General features: G+C 34.9%; 1 protein-coding gene across 2 annotated transcripts in view; it reads left to right on the forward strand.

Moving 5' to 3' along the window:
• The window catches only part of TNKS (tankyrase), a 214256-nt gene that overhangs the window by 48166 nt on the left and 140868 nt on the right, over nt 1-25222 (forward strand). The window contains exons 3-4 of one of the 2 annotated variants that reach the window (XM_058525140.1): nt 18265-18339; nt 18832-18927. In XM_058525140.1, coding sequence (XP_058381123.1) covers nt 18265-18339; nt 18832-18927 — 171 coding nt within the window. The remainder of the gene's footprint in view (nt 1-18264; nt 18340-18831; nt 18928-25222) is intronic. The other variant, XM_058525141.1, reaches the window with a different exon arrangement.

The following is a 25222-nucleotide window of genomic DNA, read 5'->3' on the forward strand; positions in this document are numbered from 1 at the left end:
TCGGTAAATATTTCCAATCTCATTTTTAAAGGCTGTCAAGAATTGTATAGAAATAACCATTATTTTTTTAATCAGTCACCTATTTTAGGCCATTTAGATGATTTCTGATTTTTCACTATTGGTTTTTTTTGTGTGTGTGTGAGGACGACTAGCCCTGAGCTAATATCCGATGCCAATTCTCCCCTTTTTTCTTGAGGAAGATTGGCCCTGGGTTAACATCCGTGCCCGTCTTCCTCTACTTTATATGGGACGCCGCCACAGCATGGCTGGACAAGCAGTGTGTCAGTGCACGTCCGAACCTGCGAACCCTGGGCCATCACAGCAGAGCGCGTGCACTTAACCGCTGCACCACCGGGCCGGCCCCCACTATTGCTTTTTAAACAGTACTATAGGGAATATCCTTTTCATTAAATATATGTATAAAATTTAATTACTTTAGGATAAATTCTGGAAAGCCACAGCTTCTTAATAGAACCAAAGAACTTGTAGCTGCTGGAGAACTCCTCTAGGGCTCTTGATTTTGTCTGTCATATTATCTATTCATGTCATCTGTAAATAAGCTAGGTTAAGAAAAGTCATTTCCCACACCTCATTTACTCTGTGCAAAATATTCACTGAAAATTCAGTGAAGCCTTGGGAATTTGATTCACTTGCTTTTGTTTCATTATTGTCTCTCTTTTCTTTTCCTGCCAGAATACCTCCCTTTGGCATTTTTAACATCAGTTTTCCATATAAAAACTGAATTGGGATTTTTAAAACAAATCTCAGTATAGCATTTTCATAAAAATTAAAAGTTGGCAAAATTCCATACTTTTATCCTTAAAAAGGAGAAGAGCCAAGAATGATGGTAATTTTTCCCTTCTGAAATAATCCCTGCTGACACTGAGCACTGTTATCTTGATGATTTGCTAACTTATGTTCAACTGCTTTCAAGAAGGTTAGGGTGTGTATGCATTTACCTGATAAATTTGGGACTACTTTAGTAGGCATTCTGGATAATAGTGGTAAATACATATATATTGAGTTTTATATTTGTTCATTGCATTATATTTAAATTTCCAGAAAAGCACTAGTATGAATGCCTTCATTCTCCTAAGGCCTTAAGAAAAGATTAGAGGGAAAAGGTCAAAAAACAAGAACAAAAGGGGCCGGCCCAGTGGCACAAGCAGTTAAGTGTGCGCAGTCCACTGTGGTGGCCTGGGGTTCGCAGGTTCGGATCCCAGGTGCACACCGATGCACTGCTTGTTGAGCCATGCTGTGGCGGCGTCCCATATAAAGTATAGGAAGATGGGCACAGATGTTAGCTCAGGGCCAATCTTCCTCAGCAAAAAAAAAACAAAACAAAACAAAACAAAAAAACCCTGAAGAGGATTGGCATCAGATGTTAGCTCAGGGCTGGTCTTCCTCACCAAAACAAAACAAAACAAAAAACTTCATACATTTTTTAAACTGATGCAAGACTTTGCTTATTGTTGAAGTCTGTCTATTAAAGGAGTTAATTATACGTTGGCATTTACTTCTAGACTAACCATGATGGTTCAAAACAATCTGTGGATTTCAGTGAGATGCATGGCTTAAGTTTGGTGTTATATGAAAATGATATTTGAGGCAAATGGCTCATGTAGCCAGTCAGTTCTCGTTTTACCTGGTTATCATGTTATCTGAAACTGGGTGCATTTAGAACTGTGTCCTCGCTTTTTACAGTTCCATGGTAACTGAGATTTCAGAGGCAGGTTCAGATTGGAGATAAAGGTTTATGGAGTCCTTCTCACTCTTCCTTCTCAGCTGACCAAACTATAAAGTTGGTAAGTATAATAATTGCAGTTTCAGGCTTAAAAAAATATGTTATATACTCTTGCTTTAGTTCTTGAATTATTAGGAATCTGTTAATTCTCTTTTTAAAATGGGTAGGTGTTAGACTTTTCATCTGTAAACAGAATCCAGGATTAAGATTGTAAACCTCACTATGAGTTGTTTCATATTCTGCCCTCAGATATGACAGTATAAATAAGACATTAATAAATCTCACTGTGTCCAAATATATGTTTGTTTATTTTGTGTCAAACCTGAACATTTCTAAATTTGCTGTGATATAAATAGTCATGGTTAGAGATAGAGGGAATATATTTTATTTTGCCTGTTTGAGGCACAGTTTTGAGCGTTGGTCTTTTGAAAGACTGTGTTTGAGCATGAGGATTGAGGGCCCAGAAGCAGGAAATATTCTAGTGGGTCTCCTAAAATGGAACCCTAGGTGTCATGGGTGTTATTTCAGAGTCATGGTTTCATGCTTTCCCACTGGGGGATTGTTTGATGAGGTTAGGAAGAGGACATTGGTCATAGGAGGAGTAAAAAAGGTGTTTAGAACAAATGTGTGGATGTGCAGAATTCACAAAGAGGGAAGAAAGCTTGAGTTATAATTCTGGGGTGATCTTGGCTTGTACCTATGTAGATAAATTAAATGCTTGGCTTTAGAATTAGGTGTGAATTCCACTTTACCACTTAAAAACTGTGATCTTGCACAAATAATTGAATTGCTTTGAGTGTCAATTTCTCATTTATAAAATGGATATCATACCTACTGCATCAGATTGTTATGGGAAGTGACATGAAATAATAAAGCACGTAGAGCCTCAGTAAATGCTTGTTTTCTTCCACACTCTTTTCCCTTGAGTGGCAACAGCAAGGTGTTCTTATAGGTCATTTTTATATTCTGACACTCAGTGAAAGCTTTGACTGACCAGTTGGCAGTTACCATATGTTGCTCCTTGTTGCTATCAATGTGGATTAGTGTTATGTCCTTTGTTTCATATCCTTTGTAATTTTGTAAACTTGAATTATGATTTGATAAGACATGAAATCAGTTTTTTTAAATGCAATTTAGATCTTTTAACCTAGTCAGTGGAGACACTGCAAGTAGGATGATGGAAAATTATTAATGTAACTTAAACATTTTCCTACAGATATTTCAATAGCAAGAGCATAAAGTTCTAGTGATTTGCTGTGACTGAGTATAAAGTGTATGAAATCTCGACAAAAGTGAAGAGTTGTGAACAATGATTAAGATTTTTTTAAGGCAAATTAATTATGAGTGAATAGTTCTTCAGGCTGCCAGAGGGCATCATTGTAGTTGCTGTTTCTGAAAATTGTAACCCACTAGGAATGAGAGAAGGGGAAAAGTCAGAGGAGGAATTGCATTAAAAGAAAAAGGCATTCTTCTCAACATTGGGGAAAGGAGCTGAGGTGGGGTGTGAAAAATGTGATTGAATACTGTCAATAATAATTAATACCATAATTTATCAAATCCAATAGAAAAACAAAACTAAGTTTAAAAAAAATTATTTGGCGTATTTCCCAAAGTATGAAAACTTCTGAAGGGCTATATTCTTTGTCTCCTTCAGATTGAAAGAACAACAGTATATTGAAGTTTCAATGTGTTGAATCAGTTCTCAGAGGTATAAGAAAATAATAGTAGTGATATAATTTCTTTCTTTCTTTCTTTTTTGTGAGGAAGATCAGCCCTGAGCTAACATCCATGCCAATCCTCCTCTTTTTGCTGAGGAAGATTGGCCCTGGGCTAACATCTGTGCCCATCTTCCTCCACTTTATGTGGGACTCCGCCACAGCATGGCCTGACAGGCAGTGCGTTGCGGTGCGCCCGGGATCTCAACCCCAAGCTGCCAGCAGCGGAGCGCGAGCACTTAACCACTACGCCACGAGACCGGCCCCATGATATGATTTCTTAAGAAACTAAAGTTCAAAGCAAAATCAGAATACTATGGTACAGGTTCAATCCTGTGTTACTTGTGGAAAATGTTTTTATATGTGTAACTTTAAACTTTGTTATCTAGTAGCACTAAAACTGATTTTAATTGGTCTTAATGTTTTATGCTAATAGAGAGTCCGCCTGGAATACTAGTAAGTCCCTGGGGCCTTGAGAGAGGGGAGGCAGGGTTAACAATTTAGGGCAAGATTCAGAAAGGCAGGTGAAGGGTCTGCCCTTATCTCCCAGAGACAGATTGGGAAGCACATGTGGTCATTGTCACTTAGGACTATAAAAACTCTGTAAGAGGTCCTGTATAAACTTAGGTAGTCAGACTGTAAAGATATCTGCTTTATTCCTTATGAGTGTTTCATTTAGCTAAGTCTAGTCAAGTTTTTAGAAGAAATAATCTCCCTCTAAATAAAAGGAAACATATAACAATAATTGACTTGGCACAAATGAATTCCTTATTCCTAGGGCTGTTAACCAGTTTGTCTTTATTTCAGTCTGACAGACATTTTTTAGAACTCTCCACGGACATGCTTCTCTTTTTGAAAAGCAGATAGAAAGATCTTGATTGAAGGGAGAGGCTGTTTATTGAGTCCCTATTATGTGCCAAGAACCAAGCTAGGTTTGTATGTATTGTCTCATTTAATTATAACAGCACTCCTCGAGGGGTAGGGATTGTTTTATGAAAGAGGATACTGAGACAGAGGTGAAGTCTGGCCTAAGGTCAGACAATTGCTAAGTACAGAGCAGTGTTCTAAAACACAGGTTTGTCTGAATCATGGACAGTACTTTCTTTCAGACTTGATTCTCTGGGGTTTCCAGGTAGAAAGAGATATGCTTTTTAATAATCATTCTTAAGTTTATTCCAGTGCCTGCTTTATCTTATCATAAGTTGTGGTTTGTGTAAGTAGATAATGCCGATTTCACATGTGCATTATGGCCTGGCTTAACTTTTTATTGCAAAAAAGGATATAATTGATCTTGGATATAAAATCTGCTATGTATACATACATCTACATCTAAATTACTCCAGATGTAATGGACCTTTTTAAAAGTTCTTGATTTTCTGTATTTATAGGAAAACTTGGACAATAGGAGCAAAACTTAATGGGGGATTCTTTTATTATTAAAAAATTTAATGCCACAGTTTGATCATAAAGAACTACTCTTCTATGTAAATTCAGTAAAATTTTATTTACTTAGATAAATTTTTTGAGCGAGTAATTAAATTTTTTCCTATGTCTTTTCTTAAAAAAATTCTTATTATGTACGTGCTTTTTGATGCTGGGCACTGTTCTAAGAGCTTCTCAAATATTTATTTGTTTTGTCCTCCTAGTAACCCTGTGAGGTAGACGTTGTTATTATCTCCTGATTGACAGGTGAGGAAATGGAAGCACGGAGAGGTGAAGTAGCTTCCTGGGGACCCAGAACTAGGAGGTGGCAGAACTGGGATTCCAGCCCATGTAGTCTGGTTCCAGAGGACCGGCTCTTGACCACAGCTGCATTCTTAACCTTAACTGTGGTGTGTTGCCATTACTAAGTAAAGCAGATTTAGTAGAGAATTTGAGTTTTTGAACTTTTAAAAAAAGTGAGGTACGTGGAAAAAAGTTATAAATGGGTATCTAGTGAGGCACATAAAGGCAGGTAGTTCATTGAGGTGGAATTAAGTAATGCATCATAGGTATGCTAGTCCCAGATGTTCAGAATTCTGCATTTTTGGTGACTTTTGTATGAAATGCAAAGACTAAAAAAGATATGATTAAAAACCTGGACTTTTGCCCGATACAAAACTACTTCTTGACTATTTTACTTAAGACGTTTCTACAGTCTCAGCATTATCACAGATTTTGAATTAATGGATTTATTTTATGTTGGTCTTATTTACCTAATGCTGTCATCATATTTAATGTTATTCACTTGACAGGAAGAACTATCCAATTTTTATTTCTCCATTGGTTACAAATTAATTACTTTAAACAGCAGCTTTAAGAGAAGTATCATTTTGGTAAACATACTTAAACAGCATGCATGAAGATAATTTTTGTCTGAGGAGAAATATCTTTCTCATTTCTCTTTCATTATAAAAATAATACATATTTGTAATAAACATTAAAGCAATGTGGTGTGTAAAATAGAAAGTGGAAGTCCCAATTATTTCACTCTCTCAGAGATGTACTTTTTGTAAACTTACTCATTTACGGTGTATAAATATATGTACTTAATATTTTAAATTTAGGATCTATTATTTCGGTAAATACCCATTGAGGTACTTGCCCAAGTACTCATCTCCAGAACCAACACCTCTTTCCCCATCACCATTGTTTTTATTGCCTCTTCTTGCTTCTGTGGCCAAACTTTTGTGGTCCAGAACGAGGTATTGACACAAGCTGGACCAAATTCTCTTTAGTGAGAGTTTGGAATTAAGATTCAGATATTACAGCTCTCTGTATTATCTGAATCTGAGGGGGTTGCCGGTAGTGCTGGGAGATAGGGATAGATAGCAGCCAGGTAAATTTTTGGACATGTTTCTGCCTTTGCTTTTTTTTTTTTTTTTTTATTGATGTTTTAATGGTTTCTAACATTGTGAAATTTTTGGGTTGTACATTTTTGTTTGTCCATCACCATATATATGACTCCCTTCACCCCTTATGCCCACCCCCCACCCCCGCTGCCCCTGGTAACCACAGTCCAGTTTTCTCTGTCCATGTGTTGGTTTATATTCCACATATGAGTGAGATCATACAGTGTTTGTCTTTCTCTTTCTTCTGCCTTTGCTTTTGATGAGATACCTCTTTTCTTTAATAAATTTTCCTAAGTTAGCTAAAGTAGTTTTTCTCCCTTGTAATTAAAAAAACCCTTTAGTTGATAAAGTCAGTACTCCAAGGTATATTCATAGATCACAGCATCTTAAATTTAGAAGGCTCCTTAGAGATCATTTTTATTATTTACTATTTACTCTTACTTACTATTACTTTTTTAAACGTATTTTCTAGTTACTGTTTTACTGTATTGATTTACTATTTGCTTATTTCCTATTATGTTTTTAAACCACAGAAATCTTTCTTCAAATGAAATCTAATACAGTAACCCAGTATGTAAAAGTGTTCAGAGAGAGAGGAGAAGCATGGAAGACCTAAAGAGCAGTGGTTTCAACCAGGAGCAGTTTTGCCCATTGAGGGGATATTTAGCAATGTCTAGAGACATTTTTGGTTGTCACAATGTGGGGGAGGTGCTATTGCCATCTAGTGGGTAGAGGTCAGGGGTACTGTTAAACATCCTAGAGTGCACAGGACAGCTCCCCACTGTTAAGTACACACAGCAAGACAAGTTAAGGCCAAAGCTAGGGCCTGACTAATTTGACTGGTAAAAATGGAACAAGCCACTTTTAGATTTAAATAGTTTATTACTTACTTGGCCAGTGAAAAGAAGGGTAAGTCAAAGGTGCTAGGCCTCTGTGGTCCTTGCACCACACACCAACAATGATGACACTGAAAGAAAAAGGGGGCCAGATGACTGCCGCACGATCCCTATTGTGGGATACCCTATTGCCGAAGAGCTGGTAGACGGGGAGAGGAAGAAAGCCCCGTACTCATCAGAAGTGGGAAGTGACGAGACACTGTCTCGTGACAGCCTCCAGGGGAAGCAGAGAGGTGAGTGCAAGATGGCCTCAGAGTAGCTCCTCGCTTATTCTCAGAGATCACAAGGCCTTGACCAAGACTCAGATGAACCTCAGTTCAAGTCTTTGCATAGCATATGAGGATACTTGCAGTTTCCAAGGCACCATGGTAGAGCCATTTCATTACCCTACACCTGCAACAAAATTATCTGGTCCAAAATGTTAATAGTTCCAAGGTTGAAAAACTCTGCTCTAGAGTAGTTCTGTTCAGTAGCAATATAACGCCAGACGCAAATGTAATTTAAAATTTTCTAATAGCTACATTAAAAAGAAACATGATATTAATTTAATAATATGTTTTACTTAACCCAGCATATCCAAGATATTATTATTTCAACACACGAGTATGAAAAATTGTTAATGAAATTTTTCACATTTTTTCAACCAAGTTTCTGAAATCTGGTGTGTATTTTATACTTAAAGTACCTCTCAATTCAAATAAAATTTTCATCAGTAATACTTAATCTGTATTTAGATTTAGTGTAATTTACAGTTGAAAAAGTAGATTCACATATCAAAAGTGTTCCAAACGTATTAAACATTTGCCAATAACTGAATTGTGTATCAGTTTTAAAATTTAAATAAATTAAAATTATATGTAATTAATAATTCAGATCATCAGTCTCACTAGCCACATTTCAAGGACTTAATACCCACATATGGCTAGTGGCTACTGTATTGGATATGTAGCTCTAGAATAGTGGGAGATCACTAATCATCTTAATTTATGGCTAACGAGACCAAGCTAAGACCACACAACCATTACTTCAAAGCTTTTCTCCTGAAACCCAGCTCACTCAGTTCTCTGTTCATTATACTAGAATACCTGTTCTTAAATTTCCATTTTAGAAGAGCTTTATAAGTGGGTCACATTAGACCAATGCATTATATTATGAGGTTCTCAGGGGTTTCTCCAAAGGGTATTAATTAAGGTGAAAGAAGCCTACTTTGCTCAGTGAATGTCCCTCCTCATTCAGTGAAAAGACACCACTGAGCATCAAAGAAGTGTCTGGCTAATGTTCTTGAGAGAAACTTACTTATTGACATGAGTATATTGAGAGAGAACAGAATTGATCATTCTTTCTGAGTCCCAAAGTTAACTTGGTATACAGAGCCAGTGTTTATCTCCCATGAATGTAGGAATTTGAAGAATTAAATGTTTAGTTAATTTGGGGTGGAAACTCTGCTATGAAAAAGATGGATCTTAATAATTGAAGAGAATTCTAAAAAGAAATGTGAAGAGGAAATAAAATATTTTAAAAGTGCAAAATTTTGCAAATGAAAATAAATATTAAATTTATATCAAAGAGTTTTCTTTGATTTGACTAATCGGACCTTATATATCTTGGTTGAGGAATAGTGGTGTAGAAAAACTTTGAATGTATCTACTGTTACCATTTATTTAAGGAGAGTTTTTAAGGTGTATCATAATTCAATTGATGTTAACTAAATTAGCTATTCCCAAGAATAGGAATATGGTGTTTTTACAGTTGCAAAATGATTACTTTTTGCAAATATGCATGGAAACAGTTATAATTAAATCATTGATTAACATATGCTATATAGTATAACATATACTATGGTTAGGGGAGGCTCACAAATTATTTATCTCCAGTGTATTTTGTATAGCATTACTCTGTTACTTGCTATCTCTTGAGTTATCAGCCATTTTTTTTTTATAGTAGTTGTTCCTAATTTATGTGTAATATTTTTTTCTGTGTCATTGAGTTTATCCTGTTGGGGCTTCTTGAACCTGTAGATTGGTGTCTTTGATTAGTTCTGGGAAAATCTTAGGCATTATCTCTTCAAATATGTATGTGTTTTCTTTTTCTTTTAAGACTGATTACAACATGTTAGACTTTCTCACTCCATCCTTTGTCCATGATTATCTCTCCGTGGAGCATTCTTGGAAATATCTATTGACATATTTTCCAGTTCAATAATTTTCTCTTTAAGTGTTTCTAATCTGCAGTTAAACTCCTCTATTAAATTTTTAAAAAACCAACTTTATTGAATTATAACATAAAATGAGTTTGAGATAATGAAATAAAATGCATCCATTTTAAGTGTGCATATTGATGAAATTTGACAAATGTGTACACCCCTGTAACTACCACCACAATCAGTTTATTAGAACACTCTCATCATCACTCTGAAAAGTTCTCTGGTGCCCATTTGTAGTCAGTTTTCTCTTCCCCTCCACCATCCCAAGGCAGCAATTGATCTTTTTTCTACCACTACAGATTAGTTATTTGTTCCGGAAGTATGTTCTTTGCTGTCTGGCTTCTTTTGCTCAGCATAATGTTTCAGAGATTTTTATCCCTCTTGTAAGAGTCAGTAGTTCATTTCTTTTTATTGTTGAGTGATATTTTGTTGTATGGATATACTACAATTTGCTTGTCATTTCACCTGTTGATGGATGTTGAGACTGTTCCCAATTTTTTACTATTATAAATAAATGTATAGCTATTCATGTATAAGTCTTTTGTGTGGACACATTTATTTTTTTTCCTCTCGGATGAAATACCTAAAAGTAGAATTGGTAGGACATATAGTAGTAGTGTGTATTTTCCTTTGTAAGAAACTGCCAAACTGATTTCCACCGTTTTATATGCCCACCAGCAATGTATGAGAGTTCCAGTTTAGTACATCCTCATTAATACTTGGTATTGCCTATCTTTTAAATTTGCATTTCCCTGTTGACTAATGATATTGAGCATCTTTTCATGTATTAGCAATTTGTATATCTTTTGTGAAGTGTCATAGTCTTTTGCCTAATTTTCAAATTCTGTTTGTCTTTTTAATATTGATTTGTAGGAGTTCATTATATAATCTGAGTCTGAGTTCTTTATCATACATGTTTATTGCAAATGTTTTGTTCTAGGCTGTGGCTTGCCTTTTCATATTCTTAATGGTGTCTTTTGAAAAGCAGAATGTCTTCATTTTGATGAAGAACAGTTTATCAATAATTTCTTTTATGGTTTAGGCTCTTTTTGTCCTAAGAAATCTTTCCTATCTTAAGGTCATGAAGATTTTTTTCCATGTTTTGTTACACAGTTTTATTGTTTTAACTTTCATATTTGAGTTTATGGCTTATTTGGAGTTAATTTGTTTGTATAGTATGAGGTAAGAGTCAAGTTTTACATTTTTGTTTTTTCTTTTTCTTTTCTATGTAGATAACCAGTTGTGTCAGCATGATTTGTCAAAAAGACTCTTTTTTTCCCCATTGAATTACCTTGCTTCCTTTGTAGAAAAAATTGGCCATACATATGTTGGTCTTTTTTCTGTTCCATTGATCTAAATATCTATTCTTGTTCCAATAATACACTGTCATAATTACTATAGCTTTATAATATATCTTGAAATTATAAAGTATGATTCCTTCAACTTTTCAGGTCTAGAATTTCCCACTTGGTTCTTAGAGTATCCCTCTTTCCATTTATTTCTTAGGCCGTATTTTCCTTTAGTTCTTTGAATTTGTTTGTAATAGTTGCTTTAAAGTCTGTCTGCTAAGTCCAACATCTGGGCCATCTTGGATATGATTTCTTTTGACTGTTTTTTGTTGTTGTTCTTGACTGTGGATCACATTTTCCTTTCTCTTTATATGTCTAATAAGTTTTGATTCAATATTAGACATTGTAGAGACTGTGCAGTGTTAATTTCACTTTTCTTTGAAAAATTTTTATTCTTTTTTTATCAGAGAGTTCAATTGCTGGCAAATCATCTTGAACTTCTGGAGGTTTGGTTTTATGCTTTGTTAGTGTATATCTGTGGAAAGCCTAAGGTGTTTCCCAAATTTTTTTAACATAGTAGGACTCAATCTCCAGACTCTGTCTCCTCTGCAGGTCTTGTTGAGATGTGGTTTTAGAGTTTATTAGGGTGTGTCTAGACTGGGGCTTATTCTAAAGCAGAAGTTTTCAAATATTTTGATCTCTTTGCATTTTTCAAACTCATTGAGCATTCTAAAGAGCTTTTGTTTATGTGGGTCATATATAACATTAGAAATCAAAACTACAACTTTAAAAAGTTACTAATTTATTTAGCAAATAGATATTCACTATATGTTAGTAGAAATAACATTTTTATGAAAAGTAACTACATTTTCCAAAACAAAAAAAGTTAGAATATTTGGCATTGTTTTATATTAATGCAAATATCTTTACTACCTGGCTTAATCCAAGTCAGCTGGATCCTCATCAGCTTCTGTGTGCAATCTGTTCTGATGAAGAAGATCCAAATTTATAGTTGGAAGAGTATTTAATAACCTTTTCGAATAATTATGGATATTCTTTTTTGATATCCCATCCAAACTTGACAAGTGGTAGTTTCTTAATGGTTAATTGCAATATGGACCTGAAACTGTATCAGAAAACTGTTCGTACTCTGTAACATCACAATCTGTTGGTCTGTCTTTCCCTTCGAAAGGATCTTGTACCCAAGCATGATTTTGTAACAGATTCCATTGGTCATTTTGAAAATATTGGTTCCCTGAGTTCTGGCTCATGTAGGCAAATAAAAAATTTTACAAAATTCTGATTTCTGCTTGAAAGCTTAAATTTTATCATTGACAATTAAAAAAAAAATGTCTGCTGGTCTGCAAGACTGAATAACCATAGTATTTCTCTCAGTTTGTCTTTTAATTAAAAATGATGTTTCAGGACACAAAATGGGTAGTTTAGCTTGCAACTCCGGTAATCGCACAAATCCTTTACCTTGAGACAACCATTGTTACTTTGATATATAGCAGAAGTCCTTTATGCATTCTTTCTAATTCTTCACAGAGAATATTAACAAGATGTGTATCCAAGGGTCAGGATTTAATAAAATTAATAATTTTTACTGTGTCATCAAGGACATTCTAAAATAAAACTGCCTTTTTTTTTTAACTGCAAATGCATAGTAGTGAAGAATGCAGTGATCACTAGTATAGTTTGATACTACTGCCTTAGTTTGTCTAAGTTACCAGCAGTTTTATCCTCCACTGTTTTGCACCATCAGTACAAATGTTAATACAGCAAAGCAAGGAAATTATGTCGTAATGTTATTATGACAATAGTTTTCACATTGTAGACCCCAACTCTGTGCTCCAGGGTGTGGTACTTATTCATAACTAAGATGGCCTTTCTGTTTTCTTAGATCTGCACCAAGTGTGTTAATGAGGTGTTTTTAGGATCTCTTTACTCTCTTAAGGCCAAAATTTCAATTTCCCTTAGCACTACTCTCCCCCCTAGCACTTTTTGATCTCTACTAACTCTATTATGCTCTCAACCCATAGCGGCTACTACATGTTAAGCCTCAAGTGGTCTTGTCTTATGTGTATACAGCCCAGCCCACAGTCATATTATCACAGGACACCCCTACACAAACATCTGGGGCCTGCCCTCTGCACAGATCCCTTCTCTCTACCTTCCCACCCTACAGATTCCGGCCAGTTCATGTGCCCTGAATTCAGATTTCTGTCTTCTCAGCTCAGCATGACTACCATGTTCTGCTCTGATGCCAGTTGTATGTATATGATTGGCAAATTGTCTTAGGCAGAGAGTTGAATGATTATGGTACCCATCTTTTAAGTTTCCTTTCTTTCAAGGATCACAGTTTAGCACTGCTGTTGACCACTGCCATCAATTAGTTGCTTCTATATTTTGCCCAGTTTTATAGCTGTTTACGTCAGGGAAGGAGGGCGAGCTAGTCTGATACCAGCTACTCCATCATGGCTGGAAACCAAAGCCCTCACTTTTAATTTTAGTTATTACATTTTTATTTCTTGTTGTTCTTTTTGGCTCTTTTACAAATTTGCCTTATCACTTTTTATAGTTTCCTATAAAACTTAGAGAGATCTTTCAGCTTGTCTTTTATTTCATTAAACACAATAAGCATAGTTCTTTTTATAAAATATGTCTGGTAATTCTGGTATCTGAAGTTTTTATGGCTCTGTTTTTGTGTTGTCTGTTGCTGCTAGTTGTCCCTTCTGCATTTTAGATTACCTGTGTGCCTGGTTATCTTGGCCCAAACTTTCCAACCAGAGCTTTGATTCTGTACTAGGGCTAGTTCACATCCACTTTATCCTCATCCTGTGGGAACAGCCCTTATCGTGTGGGGAGAGTCTTTGTTAAAATCCTTATTTTGGGGAGGTTCCTAGGCATTGATTGTTCTTCCCTTTCCCCCATGAAACGTTGAAAGGATACATTTTTCTGGATCAGTAATTGCTTTCAGAACAAAGGCAGCTTCCATATATGTTTACTGTCTGGATTCCTTTTGCTCCTCAGTTTGGGGCTGGTAATTCTTTAACTGTCTCATTAGCTCTTAGATGATTTTAAGAAGTTATGTTTTTGTTTTTGTTTTAAATCTAGTTCTGTTCATTGTTTATAGCCTAAGTGTTGGTCCAAATAAACTAGTCTGCCAATACTGAAAACAGGAAATTGGGTCATTTAAATTCTACTTCAAAGTCAGTAAGCCATACTGCTATATAGGATAGTACTGGTTACTTGAATTTTCATGTTTACTGTGAGTGGTAAAACAACTCTTGATGATTTTGTAAAAATAGAATATGTCAGGTTACTTTTATGCTGTAGTAAATAAAGTGTATCTTGAATGAAAAGATAAATGGCTTTTCAAAAATATGTGCGGTATATAAATATGTACAGTATTATAGTGATATAATATTATGCCATTATATAGTATTATACCATTATAAAATTGTACATATTTCTATAGAAGAGGTGGTCTGAATATGTATTAACCAGGGTATATCACAGGATATATCATATATATCAATTAAAAAAAATAATTTGCCTCTTAAAACCCGTGTGTGTTGGTGAGAGTCCTATACATTGAAGATTGTAACTAGTTATAATTTGGTCCCTTGATATTTTGTTCTAAAGTTAAAAATTTTATTTGCTAAAATATCTATTGAACTTGGTCCTTTATGTGATTCAATTTTTGAAATTCAGTCAAATGAATATCTCTGTGCTCTTAAAGAGTAAGATGACTATGAATACTTGGAAAACATTTTAAACATAACCTCTTTTAAAATTGAGTGTCCGTTCATTGTGAGGAACAGTTTTCGACCCTTAATGTAGCTCTAAAATTCACATAAGAAACAGAATTTACAGTATTTTAATAGAGGGATATCTGCCATTTAAAGTGAAAACTATGCTAAAACACTTTTTGATAATTTACCTAAAAGACTTGCTACATTTTTAGCTTGGAAAATTCACATTGTTTCTGTCTTTTTAAATCGGTTAATAATGCCTGTAGTTAAATACAGTTTGTCGTAATAGCACTTTGTATTTTTCTAGGAATTTGACAGGGTGAGGCTTTGCATACCTGTAGAAATATTTTTATTTGCAAGAATTAAAATGATGTGAGTGCTTAAATTTAATGGTTTTGAGGAATTAAATGAAACAGTTTCAGTCTCTACTGCATTGGTCACAGGCTAAAGGCATGCTTTTTGAATCTGGCTCACTGTAGCTGAATGCGTGCACCAGAAATAGGAAAATCACATGTCCTTCTTGCCATAAGCTCTTTTGAGAATGACATTTTGAATATTTTGATCCTACCTTAGTTTTAACTATGTTATTATGCCAGCTATTATGTTTTCTGCATCCTTCTCACCTCAAAAGGAGATGAATGGATTTTAGATACATCAGTAGAACAACTGGAGACAGCCAAATCATTTGGGATTTGAGGTTTGATGAAGCCCTAATTGGTTAAAGATGGTGCAAGGAGATTTTGTATAGCCACAGTATGCAGTACGTGGTCTTGATTTATGTACTGAGGATTTTAATTTTCTTTCAAACCTTTGTATATTGTTTGTATATTTTGGGAACTTTTGCTTCAGCTATTTGTGCTACTTTCAAAGAAGAATCTGTTTTATGTTAGTGTGCTGTCAATGTATATTGATTTTACAAGATGAATTTGTAATTGTATTATGTATTAGTAGTCACTTTTTTTATTCTCTTTGGTAGTTTAGAACTTTGAAAGCAAATTTTGAAGCATCCAGAGTTGAGAGTCCTTTGTGCTGCCACTTCAATTACAGACTGGCATTCTTGAAAGCCATTGTTGTTACCTTTGCCTCATGTACGTGCTGTTCTTCTGGTTTTAGAAGATACCTTGAAGCAACTCTTTTTTTTTTTAAGATTTTAGATCGTAATGCTTCAGGTCTTTGGCTATAACTCTAAAAGCATGATCAGGGATTAAAGGCCGCTCCTAGATGTCTAGAAATCATCTGTCTCGTCCAGCTCCTTCACTTCATAGACCTGGGCACTGAGGCCCAGGGAATCTTACATGTGTTCTGGCTCAGTGCTTCTCAAACTGTCCACGGTAGGGGACTAGTGTTTTTCCTCCCCAATACACAGCAAGCCAATAATTTTGTAAACAGTAATAAAAATGAAGTACTGGAAAAAGTAATTTTAAAATGACATGTCCAGTTCTAAATGCGTCCTCTTAATTTCTATGCTTCTCTCAATGTAGATAGACTACAGAGAGGTCTGGGACTGAAACAGTCTGTGGACCACATTTTCTGTATCACTGCCCACAGCCAGAGTTGGCAAACGATGGCTCATGGGCTACATCCAGCTCACCCCTTGTGTTTTGTATGTCCTGCAAGCTAAGAATTGTTTTTACATTGTTAAATGATTTTTTAAAATCACAATAATAATATTTTATGACCCATGAAAATTATACAAAATTCATATTTAATATCCTTAAATAAAATTTTATTGGTACACAGCCACACACATTCTTTTAAGTATTGTTATGGCTGCTCTTCCCCTGTAATGGTGAGGTTGAGGCAGGGTGAAGAGTTGAGACAGAGACCGTATGGTCTACAAAGCCTAATATATTTACTCTCTGAAGATCTGGCTCTAAAACAAAGCATTGAATTAGTAGTTAGTGGTGGAGCTGAGAGTACAGATAGGGTCTACATTTTAAAATGTGCTTTAAATATTATCATTAGCTGATATGTGTTATCATCCTCTATGCTTAGTACTTTTGCATGCCACTTTTTGTTCTTATTTAATCCTCCCACCACTGCACTGTTAAAAAAGTTAGATAAGTTGAGATCCCTTCTGGTCTAGTTATAGATACCTTTATTGCTCCTAAAACTCTACTGAGTTTTGTTTTTAACTCATATCTGGTGAATTAAAAATGGTTGAATATTTTCTAATGTGAATTTTGTTATCAGCATCTGGTTAGGAAAATTCAGCTGCTTCTTCCCTGTTTCTATATCGCTCTGCAGTGATGTTTCTGTGTGTTCAGGTCCAGTGAAAGAGACAGATATGACTCAAAAATGTTTGGAAAACAGGTATTTCTAATAAAAGGATTATTCCTTTTAAAGTCACTTAAAACAAAGCAAAACTGCAACTAAACTGTAATAGCAGATTTCTATTGCGAAATAGCAAAGATATAATAAGTGCAATACTAGTTACAACAAAAAAGATTGAGGTTTTAGGTGACTTTTGGCAGAACGATAAGGCTTTCAATGTTTCGCCTGTACCACTCATTAAGCTGCATAATAAAAGCTCCCATCATATTCTTGTCAAGCCTTGTTAAATTAACATATTGCTTTACTTCTTGTTTAAAGCATGTTCTGAAGTTCTTGAAGTATGCAATAAAAAACTCTGCTTTTCATGGTAGCTGTTACTTCTTTGTTTTCCTATCCTTTGCGTGTGATCACTCAGCAGCTAAATAAAGATATAGTGATAGCTGTCAGCTTTACATTTGATACATGAGTCTGCTTCATGATAAAGACTCTTGACAAGTCAAACCTTCATGTTGGGATTTCTTCCTCAAATGAAAAAAAATGTTGATGTGAAAGCTTATTCATTATGGTGAAAGAGGAACTACAGTTTGATATTGTGGTATTTGCTATTTTATTCTATTTAATCTTGAGTCAGTTTATAAACATTTGGAAAATGATTATGTTCATTGCTTACATTCAAGAATGAAGTAGTATAGAAAGTCTTGGCAAAATCTCACTGCATCTTCTCAAGCTGTGGCTAGTTTTTCTTATCCCAAGTCTGAAAGTGCCCAGGATTTAACGCAAGACATGCTGATGCACACTGTCCCAGCAGCTGCGACCTAATTCTAGATAAGGCTATTCCTTTGTACATTGTAACAAAGCCATTGACTAGATGGCTTGTGCCTTAAAGAAAGAGAAAGAGCTTTATAACCAGCAGGACTGATTCCTTAGTAATATATGAGGATTGCCTTCCAAATATTCCAAAAGAATATGTGTACTTTAGCATGAAACTGTTAATAAATGGAACTTTGGAACTCGTCAACGGTAGTAGTTCAGGTTTTTTTTAGAAATTATATAACATGTCTTTAACCACTTATTTGAATTTAATATTTCTGCTTTGTTTTAAATTTATGCTATAGTGTAGTGGTAAATGGTAACAACTCCTATTCTTTCTAGGAGTACACAAAATCTTAACTATTTGAAGTGTTAGAGTAACTTGTAATTGAACTAGTTTGTAACTAATTGAACTTGTAATTGGACTAGTTTTTAATATATTTATTAGTTTAACCGTTGGTTGGGCAGTGTTACAACATCCATCCTCCCTCTCTCCCCATACACATACATACCAGATGTAGTTGAGAAATATTTTGGATTAATAAATTATTATATCTGGATTTTACTAAAACAGTGGTTCTTTCTTGGGGGAACCTCTATATCTAAGAATTCTCTATAGCTGCTTTCTACCCAATATAGCATGTGCAGCATTTGTTCCTTAGCATATATTATAGTGATTGAATTTCTGTTTCTCAAAATTTTTGATGGAAAGAATTATTGTAGAAGGCACATTTTTTTTTGCAGCTCGACTGCAGGGGACCAGAGTTGCATGCATTACTATGTCTGTTAAACTTCTTGGAAGCAAGCCAGCATGTTATGGTGAGTTTCATGTGTAAGTGGTGAGCCCTTAAAAGGCTTGCACAGTATTACAACTATTCTGAAGAGAGGAAGTGTTAGGAAGCGTTAGGAAATTCAGCAGTAAAGCAGCAGCAGCAACAAGCAGCCACAGTGGTGGTAAAGATAGGGCAGGTTCACAGTGAGCGGATTTCACAGGGTGAGGCCGTGAGCACACAGCCTCCCCTCCTGCTGCCTGAGGGAGGCAAACCCAAACTGTCTATTGCGAGATTTTTCTAGTTTCATGTTTATGATGTTCAGTCATGTGATAATACTGTACCATAAGTTGCCAACTTCGCTTTACTCTAGACAGGATCCTTTGCTGCAGTGCTTTTTTTTCCTTTCTTTTTTTTTTTTCTTGAAAGAGAAAAAATTGTGCAATGTATGTTTATGCCTACACCATGCCGAGGCGACACTTACCAGTAAATAATCTTTGTATCCCTGAGGTAAGATACTGTTTCTGCTTTCCCTGCACAGTGCTGCTGCAGCACGGAGCTGATCCAAACATTCGGAACACTGACGGGAAATCAGCCCTGGACCTGGCCGATCCCTCAGCCAAAGCTGTCCTCACAGGTAAGGAAACGGAGAGAGAGCTACCGAATTATTGCAGCTGTGGAACTACTAGCTTGATTTTATAAGAGCTTCATGCATTGAATTTTATTTTTTCTACTGATTAAGCTCAACAGATATGTATGCCATTATCTCTACTTTATTATTGATTTCGATATATTAACTGTCTCATTAATTGCTATGCTGTCATAAGCATAAGCAATAAGATTGTTTATTGGAATTTCTGAATTATAGCATTAAATGATGACATATATTATTCACTCGTACTTTGGTTATTTTTTGTGGTTTAGAACATGATTTTCCTATACCTCATCCTCTCAGTTGATTCTTTTGGAGACCTTCACTATTGAGCAAGCAAGGGTATTTGAATTACTTCATAAAAGTAGTTTTGATCGGAAAGACAACCTGCTGCCTTATTACTTAGCTCAGTAGTTAACTCAAATAGCATGCTGCTCCTCCCTTGCCACTCAGTTTATATTTTTATCATATCGTCTCACTTTTACTATGATAGCTAGGTAGTTTTTAACTGAGGCAATGTATTACCTTTTTACTTCAGATAATGAAAATTTTTGGTTTAAGTATTGGTTTTATTAAGGCAAATGTCAAGAACCGGCAAAGAGGAATTGCTAGAATAGAAAGGATCTGTCATAACAATATAGAAAACACTGCTATAAGTGGTATGATATTGAGTAACTGTTTTCATTGATCTTCATTTGCAAAATGCTGCATTGGATCTATTTTTGTTTTTATTCTGAGCGTCTGAGTTCTGCTGCGTTTGCCTTCTTTTACTTAACTGACCTTTGTTACGTGGAGCCTCTCTGTCACTGCGGTGCTAACAGTATTGTTTTAGGTTGTATGAAAGTAAATGACTTCTAGCTTCCTTTTAAATTTGCCCATATTTGAAGAAAATAAATCTTCTGTTCACTTTTAAGTTTAGAGTCCAGGCTGTGCATTTTTAACAAAGATTCTGAGGTGAATGGAAAATGTTTATATACAGAAAGCTTTGAAAATGTGTGGAATTTTGCTCAATTACCCTGCATAGAAAGACAACTTCCCACTGTGTTAAAATTGATATAATCTCTGCTAAATCACAATAATATGATTTTTCTCAATTAATGAAAGGTTAGGTGATTTGATTGCTGAATCAGGATAACATGCACCAACATGCACCACAGAAATAAAGCTATTTTAGACCAGAGTAGCTAAGAAGAAATTTAAATATAATTATAAAATTTTAAATAATGAAATTAAAATATATAGCCTTAGGCCTGTTGCTTAGGTTCTGCAGCCTTCCGGTCTCGTGTTTTAGCAAAGCCCTGGGCAACAATAGCAGCCTTGGAGTGTTATCGTTCGTAGTAGTAGAGGTATATTATAAATGCTGACCAAGACTGTCTCTGTAACTAAGTGTCCTCCCTCTGACCTTTCCCTCTCTTCAACCCTCAGTGTCTGCCTTGTCCATTTGCTAGATTCATTTAGTGCAATACTGCGTTTAGATATACTTTCATTTTTTAAAAAAGCAAAGTTTAAATATAAATTATTAACAACAAGAAGCTACCTCCTAATTTGAAATGAATTTCAGGGGAGATTATATTGGCTGTTGATAGTTGGGCAAAGAGCTTTGGCATAATAACTGCTAGAGACTGAAGATTCCTGGAGGACAGATAACGTATCTATAAACTTGATTTGAAAAGCATCTAGCACTGTGCTTTGCTTAGATAGGAAGATATTAATTCTTCTTGGTCATAATACTGAGTTCATTAATTGTTCTCTTCAGGAATATTTACTTGTTTGGAAATGACATACAAGTTTTCAGATATGATTTAAAAGAAAAACATTTTAGTAATAGTAGTTAATTTTGTGGAAAATTTAAGCTAGTAATATTTACACGTTCATGTTATATAATGCAATGAGTTAAGACTTAAATGAAATACGTTCCAAAATGTTTTTCTGCCCATGCAGTTTCTCTTGTAAGCAATTCTTTCCAGTGGAAGTATTATTTCCAAAGCTAAATTAAAAAGATTAAGCATTGATGAAAAGGGAATCTTTTGAAAGGAATGCCTTAATTTAGAATTACTGGAGATTTTTCTGGGTGATGTGTCATTCTTTATTTTTATGCCAGAAACAGTTGTAGTACCATTACTTAACAGTCAAGTTTCTGTTCTTAATTTTTTTCCTTTTTGGGAATTTAGTTGCCAAAGATGACTTTCTAATATCTTTTATGTTACGTCTTGTGCGTTAGCCAAAACTGTGTGCAGGTATGTATGTATACTCCTTAAAGGAAATTAACAAAGTGAAAATTTCTTTTTACGGGATATTTTAAAAAATGTAAATGAGTAATAACCTCTTCTGCATAAAGAATGCATGGATTTTTACAAAGCTATATAAAACAACATACCCTTAGTTTTACAGTTAAGGGACCACAGCATATAACCATTTGCTTTGGATAGTGCACTTAGGTATTTTGAAGAGAATAATTAATTGGAGAGACTCATCAAACTCTGCTGAGTTATTGTTTTTAGTGAATGATATGCTTAGAAGAAATCTTGAGGGTTATTTGTTGTTGTTGTTGTTGTTAATGACTCTGAAGTTCTGGGCAGTCAACTGAAGGAGGTGGTTTTGTTTGTTTTTTGTTTTTTTAGGAGACAAGGATATGAAAAGTCTAAAACAGCCTATGTAAATTTGATTGAGCAACTTTGGTGTGTTAGAATTATGGATTTTAAGAATTTATTTATTTTGGCCTTTTTTTCCCTAGTTATAAAAAAATACATTCATTGTGGAAATTAAGGAAAATAGGGGAAAGTAGGAAAAAGAAAAAAATCATTCGTAATTCTACCACCTGGAGAGAACATTTTGGTATAGTTTATTTATAACCTTTTTTTGTGAGCACGCACCCCACACTCTTCTTTCTCTAGTCAAATCAGCCTTATACGTTACATATTGCTTAATATTACATGAATATTACCAGAAGGCATTAAGTATTCTTCTGCAACATGAATTTATAATGACTTTATAATACCCTTCTATAGATATACTTTAGTTTTTTGAGCTAATCCTCTAGTGTTTGCCATTTAGGTAGGTTGTTTTCAACCTTTATTCTTCCTTGGGAATTTAGAGTCATTTTATCAATTCCATTGGAATTTTGTTTCTTTACCATATTCAGTCTTAGCATCCACAAACATGTTATATCTCTCCATTCCTAACTGAAATATGTGAGGATTTGGAGAATGAGGAGCTTTCCTTTTAAGGGGCTGCAGTGCATGTGATATTATTTTGGGAGAGCCATATTTAAGTTAAAGGTGGTTGACAAAGGGAATGGTCATTGAAGAGGGTAAGGATGTAGGGGTGTTTGTTGATCATGTAAAAGGGATTCTGTGGGGTATAGTGGGAAGTTGGGTCAGGAGAAGAGGTGACAGCAGGTTGAGACTGAGAGTTTGGAAGAGGATTGATGACCAAATGAGTGTTTATCTTGCAGAACCATGGATCAGGAGGATATAAAGTGGATGAGTTTACCTGGTCACAAGGTTACCAAGATCCTTGGTTCCAGCAGTTTCCTAGTAGATTTAGGGCTAAGGGAGTAGGAAAGAAGGATATATTTGCACCGAGGTGTCTCAAGAATAAGCTTTAATCTGGATTCATTACACTTCTGAGGAAATGCTAATCTGTGATTGATGGGCTGGCTCCCAGTCTTTCCAGAAAGAATCAGCTGTGGCTCAGGCTAGAGCAATGTTGAGGGGTCTGGTACGTGCTTGCTGAGCCTGATGTGTTAAAGCAACAAAGTATATCTGTAATCCTACCTCTTTTTTCTAGTCCACTGCTTCCTACTGCTTGTTAGATAAAAACAAAACCTTCAGCGTGATCAATGAGGATTTAAATGATCTAGACCCTGCATACATAGGTTTCACTGCTGGGCTTTGCTCTAGCCAAACTTGAGGATTCCTTTTTTTCCTCACACTTTGCATCCAACCTGTCAGTAATTCAGGTCTACCATACTTTCAAATCCCCAATCCAACCATTTCTTACCAACTTCACCGCTCCAGCCCTAGTTCACACCTTCGTCATCTTTCTTTCATGACAGCAATAGCCTCATAATGGGCTTCTCTGCCTCCACTTATACTTCTCTCAGTTCTCACTGTAGCTGGAGTGGTCTTTCCAAAGCATAAATCAGCCCTATGATTAGAAAATTCTTTAATATATTTTCATTACCCCTGATTAAAATCCAAACTCTTTAACCATAGCCTACCATGATCTGGCCCCTGCATTGCATGTCTCTGATCTTGTCTTCTACTGTGTTCTCCCTTGATCTCTGCTTCAGCCACAGCTGGATGCTTGCTGTTCCTCAAACAGATCAAGCCCTTCTCTGTGTCTGGACTAACACATACTATTTACTGAAATTGGAACACTACCCCAGAACTTCACATGGTTCATCAGTCAAATCTCAACTCAAATGTTTACTCCTCAGAGAAACCTTCTGGTCCTCAGTCCCATTAGCTTACTTTATTTTCCTCATGGATTTATTGATATCTTTTATCAATAAAATTATCAAAAATAATTGCATTTTTTTTGTTGTTATTTGTTTGCCCCAGTAGAATGAGAGCTTTGCAAGGATTTGGACTCTTGTCTGTCTTGCTCACTTCATTGTGCCCAGGACTTAGACAAGAACATAAAACGATTAAATAAGCAAATAGGTCTATGGTCTGATTACTGGTAACTGAGGGCAGCATATTTTTCAGGTCCTACAAAAATACTCATTAACCATTAATTATTTGACATCTCATGCCATATTGTAATAATAGTCTTATTAAATTTTCTACTTCCTAAAAATTGTTTTGAATTGCTTATGGTCATGTGCACCTCTTAAAACATAGTACATTTAAATAAATTTTTAAATTGATGTGATGGGTGAGGTGTGTACTGAGCCTTTTATTAACAGATTTCTTAGATAGCTCCTTTGAGAACATTCCAATTCTGGAAAGATGAAACTTCCTGCAGCTGTGACATTAGACTTCCACATGTCAAACCAGGGCCTAATTTTTACTCTTTTCTTTTGGTCATTGCTCTATTAATGCGCTGTTCTGCACATTAGCTGTACTACAGTGTAGCATATTGCATATCACGTGTAGCATATTTTTACTATCAGCCTACATGATTAAAGACAGATTTCTCATGTCCTTAATTTGAACTTGAGGAATTATTTTTATCAGTTATTAGAAAGTCTGATAGTACAATATGCCTCTTAGAAAATAAACCATAAGAGGAAATACCTTACTTTTTAAAAAAAGGCTATATGTTTATACACCTCAGTTTTATTAGGGGAAAATTATTGTTATATTAAGATGGATTCCTGATTTAAAAAGAATTTTCTTTAGTTTTAAAGCAAGAAAGTTAAAACTTGTCATTGACATAAAACAGTGTGACTACTCAATTTTAAAGATATGTTGAAAATGTTAATCCCTTAACTAATTGTTAAGAAAATTTTATTAATGGTTTGATCTGTCTGTAATTTTGAATGTGAGTAGAAAAATTTAAGGTTTTGTTATTAAAAGTGATTTAAACACTTTTTTTGAAACCTTATGTGAAAATAATTTGGGAGAGGAATATAAAACTAGTACCTTTTTTAGAAGACCATATCTAACATGGGTCACATTGATTTAAAATTTAAAGTGTAATTTGCACGTTTAACAAACAGGTCAAAGATTTACCTGAAAGCAGTTATTTTTTTTAGCACCTATTTAATTTGTTTAGGAGTTTTTATTGAATTGTTTTTTAGATTACTTGCAGTAAGCCAAACTTTTTATTAGGAGTTAACTTTATGTAAAATACATAATAATAATAAATTAGTAAGAAAGCAGTAATAATAATAAATAATAAAAAATAACATAATAAAAATAATAATAAAGTAATAATAATAATAGCTCTTAACTCCTGAGTGTTTATACAAGCCACGCAGTGTTCTAAGGGCATTGAATCCTCACAACACCAGGAGATACATATTATCCTTGTGCCTATTTTTACAGATTCAGAGGTTAAGTTACTTTTACAAGGTTCACACAGTCATTAAGGGAAATCATTGAGCTTTGAATTCATGCAGTTTGGCTCCAGAGTCAGTGCTCTTATATATGCAGAATCAGATTTTTTACCTACTCATTCTTTAGAAGGATGTGGTAGAAAACATGTTTGAAACATTGGACTGACTCATAAACTCAGAGTTTAAAATCCAACCTGTTAATATAATATTTCTCTACTTTCTTAGCTTAAAGGTTGTTCTTTTCAAAAAAAAAAAAAAAAAGAAAGAAAATTT

This window comes from Diceros bicornis, chromosome 29 (genome assembly GCF_020826845.1).
Source record: "Diceros bicornis minor isolate mBicDic1 chromosome 29, mDicBic1.mat.cur, whole genome shotgun sequence".
Taxonomy (NCBI): domain Eukaryota; kingdom Metazoa; phylum Chordata; class Mammalia; order Perissodactyla; family Rhinocerotidae; genus Diceros; species Diceros bicornis.